This window comes from Microtus oregoni, unplaced genomic scaffold (assembly GCF_018167655.1).
Source record: "Microtus oregoni isolate MIOR12 unplaced genomic scaffold, Mior012 000069F_ref0000032, whole genome shotgun sequence".
Taxonomy (NCBI): domain Eukaryota; kingdom Metazoa; phylum Chordata; class Mammalia; order Rodentia; family Cricetidae; genus Microtus; species Microtus oregoni.
This window is the reverse complement of record NW_024543976.1, coordinates 1,504,405-1,524,017: the sequence shown is the minus strand read 5'-3', so window position 1 is coordinate 1,524,017 and position 19,613 is coordinate 1,504,405. Positions and strand designations below refer to the sequence as shown.

Here is a 19,613-nt window from a genome sequence, read left to right as displayed (position 1 = left end):
TTTGTACATACTACCACAAGCAGGATATCAAGTAGGTTTGTTTTTAAAGGTTGCTTTATCAAATCCTTTGTTGTACAGCTACTGATACTGTGATGTCTGTCTGCTTTAAGACAGTACATAGCATACACCTAAACACTGTGGAGATGAGAAATAGCCACATTATGGCATAGGGTTTATAACAATGCTGTGATGCCTTCTTTCATAGGTAGAGAATAAAGTGCTGAGCATTATTTTAAAATGCTATTAGATCTTTATATGGCTTGAAATTTTAAAGTTACTTCCTGAAAATAGACTGCTAAAATTAGCTTTTTTGAAGGACTTGAGAATGTTATGATTTGGTTTTCTATCTTTAGCACTTTTAGCCTTCACTTTCTTCCAGAACATTTAAAGAGTTTTAGGGAATTGGTTGCCCTCATTACATAGTATTATGGGAATTATGACATAGAGCTTTTTGGAAAAGATGGTCTCTTCCTTTTTTACTTATTGGTAACTAAATAGCATAGAAGATCGAATTTTATCTTAAAGCAAAATCAGGAACACAGCTTAAATATTTTTTTAATGCATGCAATTTTGGGTTGATGATGTCATTTAGTTGTTAGGGTGCTCATCTAGGTCAGCAGTCCTAGCATGCGGGAGGTAATGGCAAGAGGAACAAAAGTTCAAGGTCATCCTCAGCTGTGTTGCAAATTCCTGGCCAGCATAGATTGTGCAAGGCCTTGTGTTTCCCTCAAAACAACAAAGCAAGAGAAAGTTATGTCTTTCTTACAGAAGAAAATTCTCATGGGAATTTTATTTCCTCCTCCATAAATACTTTCCTGTTCTTTTTTTCTTCATCTACTTGTGGGGATCAGGGACTACCCACAGTGTACACACAGTGGCATGGGTGCTTTGTTTGGTACAGAATGTTAGAAAGCCCAGTATGTATAGGTAGATTTAGTGAGATATAATTTATTTCCTACAGTGTCCCCAAGCAGACACAATTCAGAGAGCTTTTAGCTCATTCATACAGTTGTGCAGCCATCAGTACAGTCATCTTTGGAAAAAAATGTTCGAAAGTGAGCCCAATACTCACCAGCATCTTTCCTGGTTCCCCGCCCCCTCTCATCTGTAGGCCAATGTGCTGCTCTGCTTCTGTCTCATTAGATTTCACTGCCTTGACTGTTTGGTGTCATAAGATGAGGTAATTTCTTTTATTTAAGTTTCTAGTGTTTATGTTGCAGCATCTATCCTGATATCTTTATATCAGGATAATATAATAATATCAGCTCTGATAAGAGCTCCATCTTCTTGGATTGCTGCATAGTATTCCACTAAATGACTCACTGGTGAGATTTGGAAGTTTCTCATACACTCTAGATACTGGTCTCTTGTTGGATATGTGATTTAAAAAAATTTCTCTGGACTGTGCCTTGCCTTTTTTTCCTCTTAATAGGGTTTTTGCAGAGTAAAAGTTATTTTAATCCTGATGAGGACCACCTAATCAATATTTCTTTGCATGGATTATGTTTTAATGTCAAGTCTAACATTAGAATTCAATAATTTTTTAATTTAAAAATTCTAATTGTTTTACATTTTATATTTAAGCCCATAATTCATTTGGAGTTGATTTGGTAAAAGATATGTATTTGAGTTGGGTTGTACTTTCCTCCTGATGATTCATACGTAAGAACTTTATCTTCAGTGTGGCAATACTGAGAGGCGGTGGAGCATCTCAAAGGTAGAGCTCAGTGAGATTTGGTCACTTATTGGTGATATTCTCTGAAAGTGATTGGGGTAGTTCTTATGGGACTCCATGCTTGCTCTGTCTTCTTGTACAATCGTGTGATCTTTCTTTCCACACTCTTGCTATGACGATTCTGTATACCATTTAGCATGAGGTCCTCACCCAGTACATGCCAACACCAGGTTCTTGGTACCCCAGAAGACATATACACAGTGAAATTTTATTAAACTGGTAAGAAAATAAAATATGTAATTTTTAAAGAAATGAATAGATCTAGAAATTATATTAAGTGATAATAAATTTGACTAGATTGATAATGGCAACTACTACATATTCTCTTGTCATGTGGGGTGCCTAGCGTCTAATTTACAGCCCCCCTCCCTTTCTTTCTCTCTCTGGTTGAGAGCTTGTGATGTAATGACTTGGGGTTTCAGATAAGAAAACCTGCATTTCAGCTCTGGCTTTGGAACTTAGCAGTAGTGTTAGGTTGAGCAGTTTGTCTCTCTGCTTAAATAGGATGAATATAAATGGCTTTCCTATAAGCCTCAACATTCACTTTCATCAAATCCCTTTATTTCATAGGAAAGGAAAATACTAATCATCATTACTGTCCACATTGTGCTTTAATATTTTTATTCCATTTTCTCTGATCATTTTTAGAATTACTGTGTGTTAGCAAAGAATGAGATTTCAAAGGTTATATTTTAATTTGACTATATGAAAAGTGAGCTTTGATTTTTAAAAATTATTTGAACAATATGTCCTTTAGGAATGTATTTATCTTTTTCTTTCTATCCACTTCTCTTTGTGATTATTTCCCAAGTAGATTGTGTTGATTAAATAATTAGTACTTTTCTAATAAATCCTTCCTTCATGTTAAAATTGATCTTTTGAACCCAATAATAAATATATTGCAGTAGAGTGGTAATATCATCATTTTCTTTTCATTGGGGAACATTTGGAGATTATTATTCCCTTTTTCTGTCCCCTAGTACTTTACCTCCTTTGTGCCTCTCCAGCCTCCCACCCTCTAAAGCAAATGATGCTACTCTTATGGGGTGTTCTGTTTTCCGAATTCAGTCTTTAGGTCTTGTGATCACTTACTGATAATTCCACATTGACATCACTGATGGTGGGGAACGGATTAAGGCTTTTTTCTCTCTTGGTGTTTTTGGTAAGCTTGGGGAATTGTGTGCCACGCACCGCGCCCCCGTGTCTGCACTCTGTGCGCTGGCATCCAGTTCGCGAGCTTCGGGCAAGCAGGCTGGAGGTTAAAATACACAAACACAGACAGAGACAGCGACACGGGTCATCCTTGAATTCCCCAAGAATGCCCCCTTTATTGTGTTCAGGGGCAGATTATATAGAGATAGCCACGCCCCAGCCAAACCCACCAGAAACCACTCTCCTGCCATCAGGAACTCCTGAAGGTCTCGTGCTCAGAGCAGCTGTAGGCACTCAGATCAGGGGATTACAAGAAATTCAGGATCTGGGGTCTCACTGCTCCCAACAATTGTGTAGCTCAGTATACCTCAGAAGAAAAGAAACCCTTCGGTATATATAGCATTTAGTTTGTAAAACATTTGGATGGCTTCTGTTTAAACAAATATTAAATTACTTCTTTAAAAGGCGTGTTTTGAATTTCTACTTCTATAGTAGCTATGATGGACTGGTGATAATAATGTAAAAGCACTATGAAGCCTGTTGTTACTCATTGCCAACTTAGAAATAATATGGTAGATGCAAATTGACACCAGAATATTTTATCAGAAATGTAAAGATAGCTATGCAGGAAAATGACAATTGTTTGAATTATCAGAATGCAAACTTTTTTTGGTATGATAATTATGTTCCTCACTCCTAATTCTTTCACAGAGGGATATGTTTTTCTTTGGAGGCAGTACAATTCTCATAGCACAGCTCCTTCAATTGTGCTCACCTTCCTGCCAGCTCCACGTTATGAATACACTCCCATAGTACTTTTTTTCCACCTGAGTGCTGTACAATTCTGTTTATAATATAAATATAGCAAAAGTCTTGACGATAAGATGACATAAGTGATATGGTGATACAATAGCATAAGATAAGTTAGCATAAGTATAGCCAAAGTCTTGGTGAACCTAGATGCCCTTCAATGGAAGAATGGATAAAGAAAGTGTGGAATATATACATATTAGAGTACTACTCAGCGGTTAAAAACAATGACATCGTGAATTTTGTATGCAAATGGATGGAAATAGAAAACACTATCCTGAGTGAGGTATCCCAGACCCAAAAAGATGAACATGGGATGTACTCACTCATAATTGGTTTCTAGCCATAAATAAAGGACATTGAGCATATAATTTGTGATCCTAGAGAAGCTAAATAAGAAGGTGAACACAAAGAAAAACATATAGTAATCCGCCTGGATATGGGAAGTAGACAAGATTGCCGGGCAAAAACTGGGAACTTGGGGGTGAGGTAGCATGGGGCTAAGGGGAAATGGGATGAGAAACGTGAGAAGGGGAGGATGAAGGGAGCTTGGGGGGAGCTTGGGGGAAGGGGATGGTTGGGATAAAGGAAGGGTGGATACGGGATCAGAGAAATATATATCCTAATTAAGGGAGCCATCTTAGGGTTGGCAAGAGACTTGACTCTAAAGGGGCTCGCAGGTGTCCAGGGAGATGTCCCCAGATGGTACCTTGAGCAACTGAGGAGAGGGAACTGAAATAATCCTATCCTATAGCCATACTGATGAATATCTTGCAAATTAATCAAAAAATATAATTTACATCACCATTTGGGGGCTGATTTTCTCAGTTGTTGGTTGAAACTTAAATACAGGATATACCCACGTACATCCTTCCATACAAATAATAAAACAAAGATGAGTGCTTTAGTCATTTATCTCTGTGCTCTACTTTGTCAGACTATCTTTGGAGTAAACAGCAGCTTTACAAGTTTTGCTCTGTTTCTGTCATTCTGTAAAGTGAAATCTTGTCGCTCTTGCCTGTTTTAGCTGGAGTCACTACAGAAGCCATGCAGACTATGGCAGCAGCTCCAGATACCTCAGGACCGGAAGCCAAAGTCCAGGAAGAGGAGCATGACCTTGTGGATGATGACATCACTACTGGTAAGCACGGTTTACCATGTGCTTTGTTGGAGCTTTGGTTAGTATTTCATACTGTTGGCTAAGTCATGGACTGGGGCTGCATCTTTTGAGGGATGGCTGGAGACTCGAAGTGGAACTGTCGATTTGGTCCAGGATGACACATGTCACTGTGACAGTGAGCCTATGAGCTGTGACTTGATTTTGTGGAAAACCTTTTAATTGTGAAGCTAGAATCATTATTAAAGCCTTGGAACATGTAGAGGCACATACATGCCCATTAGGCTGTGAAAGCCTCTGCAATTACAAGATTGAATTCAAGGATAATTAAGTTGTAGTGGCAATATATATATATATATATATATATATATATATATATATTATAGACTGCATAAGAAAAAGTGCACACGTTCTTTATACTGCAGTCGAGGAAGTGAACTGAGTGCTGCTTTTAAAGCTATTAGCTGGGAGTGGGCATCGAATCTCTTACTTGTATTACCTGTCATGGAACCAGACACGCAGCAAGTTTTGCAAAGCTCAAATATGACGTATTTAGCCTGCCATTGTATCATTTTGATTAATTTTAATGGCTGAGTCTCTACATTCATTGTGCTCAATTTCTTTGAATGTACTGAGGATAAAATACTGAATAGTTTTATTGAGATTAAAGATTTTGTTATTGTTGTTTAGGACCAGACGGCTAAAAGTAGTTAAAAATGTGACCAAAATTTCTAATTTCTATGAAATGTGAATATTCACCAACAACTTTAAAAGAAGTATCACCAGAAAATAAGAACTCAATTTTTATGTTAGCTCTTTATTAATTCTTTGTGTGTCTCACGTCATGAATCCTGATCATCCTCCTCTCCATCCACTCGCCTCCTTCCTCTGCCCTTGTGACTTCCCCCACCAAAATAAAACAAAGTCTTGGCATGGAAGCTATAGTATGATCCAGTGAATCACACAGTATATACACCCTTTAGTCCACAAAGCTTTAAGAATAAAATTTTGGAGAGAAGAGAAAAAGGAAGGTGACTAGGAAAAAAAATTAGATCCATTAAAAACAGTTTTAAAAAAAGAATTCATGATGAGAAAACCATGATGAGCAAGCCAGAAAGCAGCATCCATCCAGCATTTCTTCATGGCTTCTACGCCAGCTTCTGCCTCCAGGTTCCTGCCTTGAGTTCTTATTCCAGCTTCCCTGGATGATGGACTGCAAGATGTGAGCTGAAGTAAACCCTTTTCTCTTCAAAGAAAAGAGTAAAAATTTTAACTAAAAATTAAAAATAGAGTTTTCTTTCTTAGCAGTGTAGCAAGTCTATTACTGTTACCATCTGAACGCCTTTCTTTGACTTCTTCCCACTGGGAAGAAGGTGAAAGAGCTCAATGATTTCTTTAGATAATTGCAAAACTTATGTCTAAGAACTGTACTCGTAGTAGGCAGTGACTTTGAATACATTTTTCCTAAGTAGGAGATGATGTGGTTTCGTTGTTACATTTTTTAATATAATAATTTTTACTTTTTGAAGTTATAATTGTAACATTTTCCCTTTTTGTCTTCCTTCCTTCGATTCTCCCACTTTCTCTCTTTCAAATTCATGGCCTCTTTTTCTCTGTTGTAACATATATACAAGCATGCATGTACACATATATATTCCTAAATATACAGCTATCACCTTCTCAGTCTGTATAATGTTACCTATGTGTATATAATCTTGGGTATCTTATACACTTGGAATGGATGACCAGCCTTTTGTTTGTTTGTTTGTTTGTTTTTTAACATGTAAGTTTTCTGGTGAGGATAGCATCTAATTTAAATATGTCTGCTTAGGGACCTCCACATTTTCTGAAGTCTTTTGCCATTTAACAGCTAGTACAATTTGTTTCAATAACTACTAAAACATATCTTTCCTTTGTAGACGTTTCTTAAGAAGATACATTTTAGCTCCTGTTTTTATTTTTTTTTAAACAGTGCTATGGATGTGTTTTATCTTAATTCCCTAGACAGGTAAAGACCTCTATAAAAAGTAGTTGTTTAATTTCTTGTAAAGGAGGGTCTGCCATTGCAGTAGTAAAACAGATCGGTGAACATTCAGAATAAAGATCATTGAGAGCACTCAAGTAAACATTAAGAAATTAATTGAAAATTTAGAGTATGCAATTACAAACACATGAGATTGTGTTATAGCTCACAATTGTGTCCTTTCAAGTTTAATGCCGTTTTAATGTAAGTCTCATTTGGAGAATTAATTCATTCTGCCTACCATGTATTTTAATCTGTTTAATTTGGCTAAATGTGTGTGACGAATGGCTTCTGTCAGTTGATTTATTCGCTTCATGCCATGGGTACTAGCAGCAAGATTGTTCAATATCCAAAGTCTTTAAATAACCAAAAAAAAAGCCTCCGTTAACATGTTGTCAGAGCAGTGAGCACGCTGCCGTCTCCTGATTGTTCAGGTTGCCTTTAGACTGTGCGGCTTGATTAAGCTGTGATATAGATTTTTGTGACAGTTTAGAAGAAAACCATATTTCTTTTTATTGACTAGAATCCTATATAAATTGCGTTATGGAAAATACGGTAGCTGCATCAAGAAAAACCCATTTTGAGCACGGTCTTATTTTGGGATGGGCAGTATTGTTGAGTCCCAGTACTGCAGAGTGGAAGAAAGGCTGCCAGCTTCGCCAGTACCTGTGGGGAAAATATGCAATTCATTTGTTTTGTTTATTTTAAGTCAATTGTTGATAATATCTCTTCATAAAATAACTAGAAATTATATCACGACAAAATGAGTTGGATTTATGTTAATGTAGATAGCTATTTAATTTTTATTTTTGTTGTTATCTGATACTTTTCTTAGAAGCAATTTGACCATTTACCAGTTGAAATACAAAATATAGTTTCCTGTTTTTGCTAAAGGAAGGATGATTGTTTCTGAAATGATAATTTTGGCAGAGAATGTCTGAGGGATGAGTGCTGTCTTAAGACATTTTAGCTGAATCCAGCTCCTTTTGTTGGTGGTTTCCTTGCAGACGTGAGGCAGCCAGGAGAAAGCCTCCTAAGTGTGGGCTTTGATCAATGGAACTAATTAAATGTATTTGAAATGAAGAGTACTTAATTGGAAGAGAACAGCTGGAAAAACTGGAAGGAAAAAAATTGAGTCCTGATTGAGACGATTTAAACCTTTACCATGTCATTTAAACAATATGCTGCTGCTATTTCTACCTTTCTTTTTCAACCTGATACCCATTGATCAGCGCTGCAGTGTGGTGCCGTGTGCGTGTGAACACCCCAGATTTACTTACCATCCTTTAATTATGTGCTTCAAGTTACATATCACATTTATTTTGGTAGGTCAGCATTTTATATAATAAATATTAAATCTTACTTTCTATGAGTTTCATGTCATATAGTATACATAGGAAATGTTCTTTCTCAAAGAATACCTCAGTGTTTCCAGTGTTCTGTTTATTTAAGATCTGAGATCTTTTTCCCCAATAATATAATATTAATATTATGTCCAGATTATTTACAATTTCTGGATTAAAATTGTTTTATGCCTGTATGTTTATTTTTGTTCATATACTTTTTCTTAGAATTATAACCTATGTATATATACTCTGTATATATTATGTAGATATACTATGTTATCAATATTGTTAATAATGTGTCTGTTTTGTTTATTAATTTATTATTCATATGAGCTTTGATCATGTTCATTTAGAGGACCTTATTCTCCTGGTGTCCTCCATTCCTTCTGTCTCTTAAGCTTTCTCCACCTCTTCTTCCATGGGGTTCCCTGAGCTCTGAGGGGAGGGATTTGATGGAGACAACCCATTCAGGGGTTCCAAAGTTTCTTGTTCTTTTTATAATGCTGGCTGTGGTCTCTGTATTTGGTTGCCATCTACTGCAGGAGGAGGCTTCTCTGGTGATGGCTGAGCAAGGCAGTCTAGAGAATATCTCTAGAAGTCATTTTATCACTATAGTTTTTTTTAAAGGTTGCATTATTATGATTTTATATGACATTATTGTACTAATAAGAGAGAGCTCATTAAAAACTGACCTCCATAGAAAAAAAATTTAGATGAAGCAGGATTGATTCTTGAGTATGCGTTCTGTGTGGCATCCTTTTCCTTTATCCTGTATCTTCATGGTAAAGCTGGCATTCTAAGTGAGAATGGGGTGATGAGTTGTTTAAAATTTCAAACTAAAAATATTTTAGAAGGGCTTTGTTAATAACCTACATGTATCCCTTTAAGGAAATTGCTGTATTTGTCTTTAATGTCTTCTCTCTTATTTAATAAAACCAGAACACAATTGAACATTTAATAGTGAGAAAGTGTCAAAAGTCACCAACGTTGTCAGGTAAGATTGTTCACAGGTTCAGCTGCTCAAAATGGAAGCAAGCATCTGTGAGAAACACATTGGAATGGGCCTATTAACTTTGTACATTTTAGGGGGTTTTTTTTGTAAAATTATAACTGACTGCTATTAGTTCCCACCTCAGAGACAAGTATCTCCCTCCCCATTACTGACGTGCAAGTGCTGCTTGCATGGTTTTCTATTGCTGTAAATCTAGTGCTGTGAGCACCTGTCTGTGCCTACCTCTCCATCTCAGTTGCATTTTTAACTATATATTTTAGGCCTAATTATTTACTAATGTTTGTTTTACTTAGTTTGTATATCTGGGAGGAAATCCATTTTTGTTAAAGTAATGTATATTTCTATAAATTTGCATATATGCCATTTTAATTATTGAATCAAAGTCCTTTTTCTTGGTATGACATCAGAGATTTTTATTTTACCTTTTTCTTTAAAAAAAAAAACCCAGTCATTTCTTTATGACAGACTTAAGTAATTAATACCTGGTGTCATACAGCCTTATGTGTTGATTTGGGTAGAAGAGTCTCTTTATGATTTCATAAAAAGACCTAGCAATGATTAAAGGTAGTATTTCTATATATGCTCTATTTTGAATAATCTCTGGCAGTCTTATTAATTTAGTGTATATGACTTTGGTTCACACTAGTGTTGGTGTTCTTTAAAATATGTCATTGATAAAATAGGCCACAATATATTAACTCATGGAATGTACATTTTAGTAGTGGCAACAGACAGTAAAAATAATAGTTAAACGTACACTTTGTAGGATGAGATACGCTACAGAAGAGAAAAGGTGGAGAAGAGTGGGATGCATCCACTGTGCTAAAAGTCTTTATGTATAAAGAATTGGACATGACTCTTACTAGGTCTGTGAACAAGGAAACAAGCTTGCACAGAGGACATTTGCAGGGCCTTGTGCTTGACTGCTAATAGCTTTAGAGCATTACGTGAGCCCCACATGATTTCAAATTACGAGCCTATGTGTCTTACATTCTCAGGGAATGATTTTGGAGGATTTTTTCTTTTTTTAAAAAGTAAGATGATATCACAGCCTATCACTATGCTTACAGAATTAGATGAGCAGTGTGGTAGTTTCCTGTCTCAGTGTTCATAATTAAGGTAGACAAGCAAGGCCTGGTGATGTAGCTCGATGGTAGAGTTCTTGCCCAGCATGTTGAAAGGTGCAGGTTTAGTTCCCAGCACCATAAGAAAATCAAAGTGAGGCCAAAATACTCTCTGCTTTGGTAGGGGTGGGGCATCACACATTTCTTCTTTAAAATTCCCAGCATTACTTAGGACTACTGTTATAAGATTGCAAATAGAAACATTTTTTGTTGTTGCTACAGCCTTTTTTTATTATATACACGTTAAATTGAAAGCTCATTGTTCTGCCTGCTGTTCTGAAGTTGTCACTATAAACCCGACACCTTAACAAATATTCATGTATTAAAGTCTCAACATGTCTGTTAAGATAAAGCTGGAAAGAATGTCTGGTCTGAGACTAAATATTGATTTGCTCATTTGACTACTTTCTAAAGGCCCTATTCATGACATATTCTTACATTTTTTCTGACTAAAAGATGGGAAATTTGCCATGTTAAAGTCTAGATAGGCTTGATTAGAAAAAAAAGGTGCATTATTTATTCAGAGATCAAAATTGCTTTCCTAGCATGAAAAGAGACTTTGTAATTAGGGGGAGTTATACCTGTGGCCTTTGCCTTTGTCATTTTTAAACTTATAATTGGCAGTGTAAAGAGGAGTGCAAGGTACACACACGGATGTGTGTGACTTCCTGTAAACAGCGTTTTCCTTTCAGTTCTTAACCTTGCATCCTGCTTTTTCCTTTTTTTTTTCTGCTTTTTCCTTTTACTTTAGAGATCACAATATAATTACTTCCTTTCTCCTTTTCCTTTCCTCCCTCTGAACCTTCCCATATGTCTTTCTGTACTCTCTTTCCAATTTATGGCCTCTGTTTTTTCATTAATTGTTATTAGAGGTAGATATATGTCTATATCTCCCTAAATATAACCTGCTCCGTCTGTAAAAGATGACTTGTGTGTTTTCAGGGTGATCGTATGGTTTAGGATAACCAACTAGTGTGCTCTTCCCCGGAGAAGAGCATTTCTCCCACTCTGACCATTCCTTAGTTTCTGTAGTATTTGTGTAGTGCTGAGATCTCATGCTCTGCCCCTCCCCACCTCCTGCCCACTTTGGCATGCCTATTGGCATTATCCTTGTTCAGGTCATGTTTAGGAAGCCATGTTGGCAAGGGTTTATGGGTGGAGCTTCTGACAGTATTAGGAAAGACAATCTCCCAACAAATTTCCCATTCCTATCATCCTCACAATTTTCCACCCCCTCTTCCATAATGTTTCCTAAGCTTTAGGTCAAGTAGTGTTCTGTAAATGTATCCATTGAGACTGGCTTTCCCAGTCTGCATTTTGATTGGTTGTGGTTTTCTGTAATGGTCTTCTTCTCTTGCAAAGACAAGTTTCCTTGATGAGGAGTGAGGATTAAATCTTTGTAAACTGCTGTTACATTCTTTGACTTAGAATGCTACCATACTACAGACATATCATGTTCAAGCTCTTATGCAGGTTACTAAGGCTGTTAGTTATTAACCATGAAGTGTTCTGAGAACAGATACCAACAAAAGTAGCGATTTTATAGTTTTCTGAGTAGAATATCTATTTCTTAATTATTTTTCTTTCTATGTTTTACTTTTTAACTCGAGGAAGAAAATGTAAATTAAAGCATGTTTTTTTTAATGTTCAGCCTTGGTTGTATATTAGTGAGGAAACACAGTGTTTCTAAACATGGTATTTGACAAATTCTGACAAAAGCATAGCAAGTATGCTGTTATGTGAAGCTGACTTCTTTTCTCATATATCTGTTTTTTGACACTTATTTAATTTTAAAATTTCAACTTCCAGTTATATAGTAATGATGCTCAAATCTGCATCTGCAAGCTCCATGCCTAGTCTAATCCATGTCTGGTACCTAAAGCCTCGTCCAAAAGAAACTGCTTGCTATTTCTTCCTAAAGCATACCCCCCCTCTTTTCTACTTATGTTCAATTGAATGCCATCACTAATGGCATAATTAGTCATCTCCAACAGTGCCCAACTGTAGTTGGTACTAATTTATGTAAAATATTTCTCCTAAATATTTCATTCCTTAGAAGCATCCTAGGCCTAAACTCTTTGTTTTGTTTCGTTTAATTATTTATATTGTTCTGTTCTACAGCTACCTTCCTGACTCTATCTCTTGCCCTTTTCCAATAGTAGTCATCTAGTATCCTGAGAATTTCAGTAGCCTGTCATCACTTTGAGCTCTTATTAATTGCTAATAACTAACTGCCCACTCCGTATAGCAGAGATTCCAAAGTCTTTTCTTAGGTATTTAGACCCTTCAGGGATTCCCCTCATCTCCAGAGCCATCAGCTACTACAAGACTTTATTTCCCCCAGAGTGACCTCAGTTCATTCTTTGCCTGAGTCCCTCTGCCTGGCTGCTATCCTCTCCCCTATGGTGGTGATGTTCCAGGATTCCTTTTATGTCCCTCTTAAGTCATGGGCATCTTAATGCAGTCCTTCTCAATCTCTGTTCCACAGTCTCTTCCGCTGCTTCCTGTACCCTTGCAGAATAATATGCACTGTTTATGTTTAAGCATGTCACTTCCTATGAGGCTCATTTACAGGCCTGTATTTTAACCTGTATGTGTTACATGGCATGACCTCAATGCCTAGTTATGTGACATCTCCTTAATCAATTGTTTAATAACTAACTAATTGAATTAATGAATCTGTAGGCTTCCTCTATTTCAGGTAGCACTTATCATTTGCTATGTATTTAATAACTTCCTAGACACTGTATTCTTCCTTTACTTACATGGCATATGTCTCTTTTAACTAACTCCCTTCTTAATTGCTGTTTGATGACTGAAAACGTGTTTGAAAAAAAATAGTGAGGGATCATGGGCTATTTTTTCTGACACTCTCTTGCTATTGTAAAGAAATAGGCTGGAGACACACATAAGAATATAGATAGCTCTATTGAACTAGTCACAGTTGATTTTCATTCATGGTATGTCTTCTCCTCTTGGAAGACATGTTTTCAAAATTAGGAATAGCTTGTGATATACAGGATTTAATTGAAAAAAAAACAGGAAAAGATTGGAGTCTTTGTGCATTATAACTTAATGTGGGTAGAAAGTGGAGCCCCTATTGTGGGTTCTGAAGCAGAAACATTTCCAAGTGTCCTCTTGCCACGTGGTCTGCAGTGGCCTTTCAGTTTATGGGCAGTGGAGATGCCAGTTCTGCTTTCACGACAGCCTGTGAGTCCCTGCTTACTTGCTGTTTCTTCCCCTCCACTCTGTATGCTCTCATCCTTTGCTATGGTACCTGCCACATGGCCATTGGGTGGAGAAAGACAAACTCTCTTGTTGCTTTCTTGGAGCCAGAGGTTAGTAGAGTAGCCAGTGTCTAATCTGGGGATTGGAGGCCTACTGCAGAAGCAAGGTGGTTTGTGTAGTGGGAAGAAGTGTGTGGCTCCAGAAAGTGGACGGCTCCAGGAAGAATGTAGCTTTTACAGGAAGCCTGATGAGTGTGTGATGCTCAAGAAGAGATGCCAGTGTACATCTGTGAGTGGGTACTTCCACTTAGGAACATTATGAAAACGTGATTTCTGTTGTCTGTCACATGCAGATATTTGGGGTTATTTTTCCGAAAGAGTGGACTGACAATGCTTGCTTGAGAAAGCGTCTGAGAGACAAAGACAAGGGTGAGCCAGGAGAAAGGATGGCTATTAAATGCCATTTACATGTTCCGTTTCTCATTGTACAAATCTTAGGCTATTATAAATGACCAATTGACTTAATATTGATGTATTTTTACCCAAGAATGTGTTTGTACATTTAAGTGAATTAAATATCATAAAGCATCAGAGGATCTGGATCATGAATTGCTTTAATCAACGGTTGCCTTGGCACCAGATCTTTCTTAATGATATTTTCTAAACAGAGCACTGTTATTTTTAAGTGCACATGTATAGGATATTTGGGTGTAACACTTCTAAAAGGTATTAGGCCAGTATATGTAGTAATTAATGTAATCTTAGCGAACTCACATATATTGATGCATTTAAAAATGGTGACTTAATAACAACATAACACACCAGTGCTTATTTGATACCTAATATATATGAGACTGTGGTCTAGACTTCATAAAACCCTTATAAAGACTCATGTGATACATCTTCATTATCATTTCACTTTATAGTAGAAGAAAATGAACAGTTGATTGCAGTAGAAAAGGTGAAATTAAGATTAGAATGTAGGATGCTTGTCTCTATATTGTAGACTTTTGATTGGAAGGAATTTGCCTGAAACTAGTTCTCCTGTATTTTTATTTTTTAAAAACATACAATAGGAAAATGCAAATATTGTGGTATGTATTTTCTTTTTGTGTGATACAGAAATTTTAGTTTTTCATTTTAATATAATCGAGTTTACCTTATTATATAGTATGAGAAATATTTTAAATTTAAAGAAAAGACTTCCTGTTTAATAAACACAGATACTCAATAGAGAAAATTATTTTGTATAAATATGAAACTATACCAATAAGCACACCAATGCATAAACAAGATTGACTTATACATTTAATCATATATACTCCCTTTGTTGAGTTTGGTAACCCACAGACATTCTTAATTTAATAAGAATATAGGAACAACATTTAAAGGGAAAAATACTCTTTCCCTGTAAGTGAATAACCTTCAAGATGAACTTAAGCCTGGTCCTTTGTGAGCTGCGTGATAATGCCTCTAAGATAAGAATGAATTGCATTTCATCGAGGCACGCTATTATATATCTGTATGTTAGGTGAAGTACCCTTATAATTGATATCAAACCCATATGACAAAAAGTCATAATTCACAAAAGGAATGACAACAGTGTCTCATAACTCACAGGCTTCATGTCACAGCCATGAGTAATACTTCTACTGTGCAAGGCATGTTAACGTGGAGGAACAGGTTTTCAAATGTATGTTGTGTTTTTAAGAGTCTTCCTGATACTTGGTAGTTATACTTGCTACCACGACTGAAGCCTGATTTCTTGGTTGAAAATCAGTTGTCAGGCATAAAGATTTGAACCCTTAATTTAAATTTTTAATCACAAATGAAAGCTAACAATTATTTGAAATGAAGATAATCATAAATCCAAGCATATTTTCTCCTTGTGGACTGTTGTAGAAAGGATAATACTAACTGAGATAGTATGAAAAATCAATCGAGTTTTCTTTTTTAATTAGTGATAGTCTTAAAATAATTAGTGAATTGCAAATCCAATTTATAAGGACTCAAGAGAATTTGATTTCGCTGCAGGGGTTCTCTGTGTCCCCTACATCTTTGTTTTTCAGTGTGCTTATTATCACTTAAAAGAAATTTCAAGAATATCTGTTTAGTTCCACATAAACTTTCCCTTGTAGTAATGCATTCTTTAGTCCTTCTTGTAAAGCCATCCTGTAGTTAAAAAGGTGATAATTAATTTTAAACACAGGCCACTATTTTATATCTACCTTCCCATACAACAAACATGAGCATATAAGGTAGTTTAGACCACTAGATCCAGTTAAGGATGGAATAGGTAAGAAGTTCCTTTGTTTGTGTTAGAGGTGGGAAGACCTGGGAAAGCTTTGACATAAAACAGTTTACTAACTTAGAAACATTGTCCAGCCCTATATATAGAAGAGCGACTTTGTCAAAGTTGCCAGATTGGCACTGAAGGATGAGGCTTTATTCTTAGGTCAGTATGGTATCTTGGAAGTAGCTGATTTTTATTTCTTACACTGTTTATCATTTTAAAAGAGATTATTGTTAAATTTGAAAGAATAAAAATTCTTCATTACAAACCTGATACCTTTTATTCAACAAATAATTTTCATTACCCAGAAGTCCTGAACCTCCAGAGGAAGAAAGTGAGGTTCCCCACTAGGTCTTCTTGCTGTCTTTCAATGGTAGTCTATAGGGCCAGTTTCCAGACCCCTTCCTCTTGCATTTGTAACTGCTACTGCGTATCAGTGATATTCTTCAGTACCAACCAGCCTACCACTCAGTGATGCGTGAGGTACTCAGGACTGTTTCTTATTTTACCGGGCTATTATAATTCTAATATTAAATCTCTTTCCTAAAGAAGCTAACCTATAGCAATTACCTAACTGCAACTTTTTACATAAATTGTGGTTCATTCCAGTGTTCCTGAGTTAGGAAAAGGACTTGATATTCATCAAATTTGGTTTATAACTTACTGGTTTTTCTTCATGATTTGGATTGGAAATCTTACGTTTCTGTTCAGTATATGAGTTATTCCTCCTATTGTTATAGTTCTGTGAATATGATCACCAAGCCAATGCTGTTAATGAAAACCTAACCCCCTTAGGTAGGAAGCTACTCTATTCAATCATCAACTCCAAAATCTCTGTTACAATTGTTAAGTCCACATAAAGCCTCTTGTTTGTAATGGCAGTCAATTCAAAGATATATTTTGTTCATAAGAGTATTCCTAAAAAATGCTCCAGATACCCTACTGAAATCTAATTTTTATGAACAGTGTAGGTAGAAAATAGCGGATTTTACATTTATGCTCTTGTGCCTAAGCTATATACATATGAAGAGGTTTAAAATTTTTCTTGAAATATTTGAGTTGTAGTATAGGTTTTATCTGAAATTAGCAAACAAAAGCAGTAGTCACTTCAGGGTTTCAGAAGTAACTTGTTTTGTCTGTGTTATCAGTTGATGTGCACTATCTGTCTATGGGTATCAGGAATTATCCATATTTCAACTATATATGGAACTAACACTGATGACTGTATCTACTCTGATTATCAGGGTGAATACCCATTGTATACTTATGAGAAAATAGGCATGCTCGCTTACATTTAAACCTCGAGTTTCTCTATTTTTGAAGGTTGCACAACGGTGAAGTGAAGTAGGTCTTGTTGGAGCCCTCAACAGTCTTAATTTTAAGTTTTCGTTTAAGAAAATTTGGTTCATGATATAAAACTAAGAAGCCGATTTACTGTGGTATTATTATTTCAATTCTATTAGGTTTTCAGATACTTGCTCTTGATTCTTTTCATACCATTTCTTCAAGCGAGTGGAGGAGCATACACATTTATAAATATGCTTTATACTTTCTGAGACTACTTTTTAGCGAGATGCTTTAAAAGATTAATGAGCTTAATGTTAAGGAAAATTAAGGAGTAGGAGATATGAAAGCTAGTTGGAAAGCATTGATATTTATAAACCAAGTGGCCCCAGTCTGCTTAGAACACTCTGTTTAGAGACTAAGCCAACCGAACAGATTCTTTTTCCCTCCATATTCTTTGTGAGCTAGCGTTGATTCTTTCTGATGTAGAAGTGGCAGGTGCAGACATAGTGCTCCCTTCTCACCTGTGGCAGGGTTCACCTCAGTGTAAGTGAAGGGTGAAGATACACAACAAATGAGACCATCTGCCACTCCCAGCCAACTAGCCTTCCCCACTGTTGGGAAGTGCTGGGCCCCATGAGTCAGCCGCTGGACAGGGCTCCTGCTGGGTCTCATTTTAGAGGGTTAGGGCAAACCCTGTCACTACACATTTTGCAGTGTGAGTCTCTCACCAGCCAGTCATATGGAGATCAAAGAACCTTTTAATTTGCGTTTAATTACCCCTTGAGAAACCATCCACCATATCCAGCAGGAGCTATTGTATAAAAACAACCACATATGTATGTGGTCTTTTGAAATCTGAAGCCCCTTCAAATGCTAAAATAAAAATATTCTTTCTGTAACTCTTGTCATGTTCCCCATAAAGTCATGAGTGAAGAGGATAATATGAGCAGCAGTCCGAGCAGAAAGACTCATTGTAGTTTAAGCAATTGATGCTTTGTAACAATTTCCATCTTTTGAAAGGAGCCTTTCAACTAACACTTCTGGAGGATTGGTTTAGCACGTTTGTCTGTGTGAATTCTTTTATTGGCATATAATTTCCAATTAAAATGATAGCATTTTTATTGGGACTATTTTAACTGGGGTTTTAACAGTGTTATAATTCCTAATTTTGTGTTCAGTATTTTTCACATTGTTAGATTTTAACCACAGCAGTCACCAAACTTTCTGAGAATTTTATATCTAAGAGTAAATTTGTGGTTCACTGACCAATTGACATCTATCATAACACAAACAGCTTGTCCTTGAGTTGATACTATTTGAGCAACATGATTGAATACTAGATGTTAGTGCAGTTAAGAAGTAAATTAATTTGAAGGTGTTAACTAAACAGGAGATCACATTTAATCATTTGCTTTTGAAATACAAATGGAACTATTACCATTAATACAGTTGCCCATGTCCCTTTGGAGAGATGTGAATCCACAGAGCTAGTCACTATTTGGATCAAGGCTTCTGTGGCTATAACCTGTGAAGAGATCTAAAAATCAGTCATTGTAACTGTGTTGTGAGTCATTTGATCAGTCAGAAAAGAAGTCCATTGATTAGCAATAACTGACATTTCAAAATAGCTGTGTAGAAAATGTTACTGGATTTATTAATGTTTCTCATCAGCTCTAATCACCAACAGATTTAAGTAAAAATGTCACAAGCTGAATCTGTTTAACACTTGCTATTATAAAATTTGAAACAAGTTGTATAGCCTCTAATTTTGATGAGTGTATTAAAATGCCATATTATCAAATTATTTTGAGTGGACTCAGGAGAAACACAGTGAAAAATTAACTAGAGGACTACTTTACATATTGAGAATTTTGATTTTTATTTGAAAAATGAAAATGAAAATTTGAGATGAAATTCATCCAACAAAGGTAGTAATATTCAATTGAACAGTTTTTGTTTGTTTGTAAAAATTAAAGACATTAAAGATTGGCATGTGACTAGTCTAGGACTGAGATAACAATAAAAAAGTAGAGGAAAAAAGGTCTGGTTTTATTCAGACAAGATGCTGAGATTATTTAATATTTTCATGTTATAACATAGAATTATGTACAGAAACAAGGGCATTTAAAAAGCTGTGCTATGATGATTATATACAGAAGAAAACTCTGGGCTTGTCTGAATTCATTCTAAAGAAATCAAAACGCAGTCAACATAGGAACATGTCATTAAACCTCTGCCTTTTACCTCTTTATTTCTGAAAGAATTTCTTAGGTTTTCATTCAGACTGTTTGGCTTGTTTTAAGCAGAAAAGGGGTATATAATCCAGGGATTCATAAGTCCCTGTACTGTGTGAACTGGCTGGGCTAGCTGAACTGAGATAGATTAGTGTGAGGACCAAACAGGATGAAGAAGTGGGATATAGTTTTTCTCAGCATTTTTGAATGTCCACCGACAGAATATGAACATAATAATACCATTACTAGCAAG

The 19,613-nt window shown here is 36.0% G+C and overlaps 1 protein-coding gene across 2 annotated transcripts in view; it reads left to right on the top strand.

The window, feature by feature from the left end:
• The window catches only part of LOC121440611 (WD repeat-containing protein 7-like), a 284,512-nt gene that overhangs the window by 116,573 nt on the left and 148,326 nt on the right, over positions 1-19,613 (top strand). For both annotated transcript variants that reach the window (XM_041641378.1, XM_041641377.1), the window contains one exon: positions 4,725-4,838. In XM_041641378.1, the coding sequence (XP_041497312.1) occupies positions 4,725-4,838 (114 nt within the window). The remainder of the gene's footprint in view (positions 1-4,724; positions 4,839-19,613) is intronic.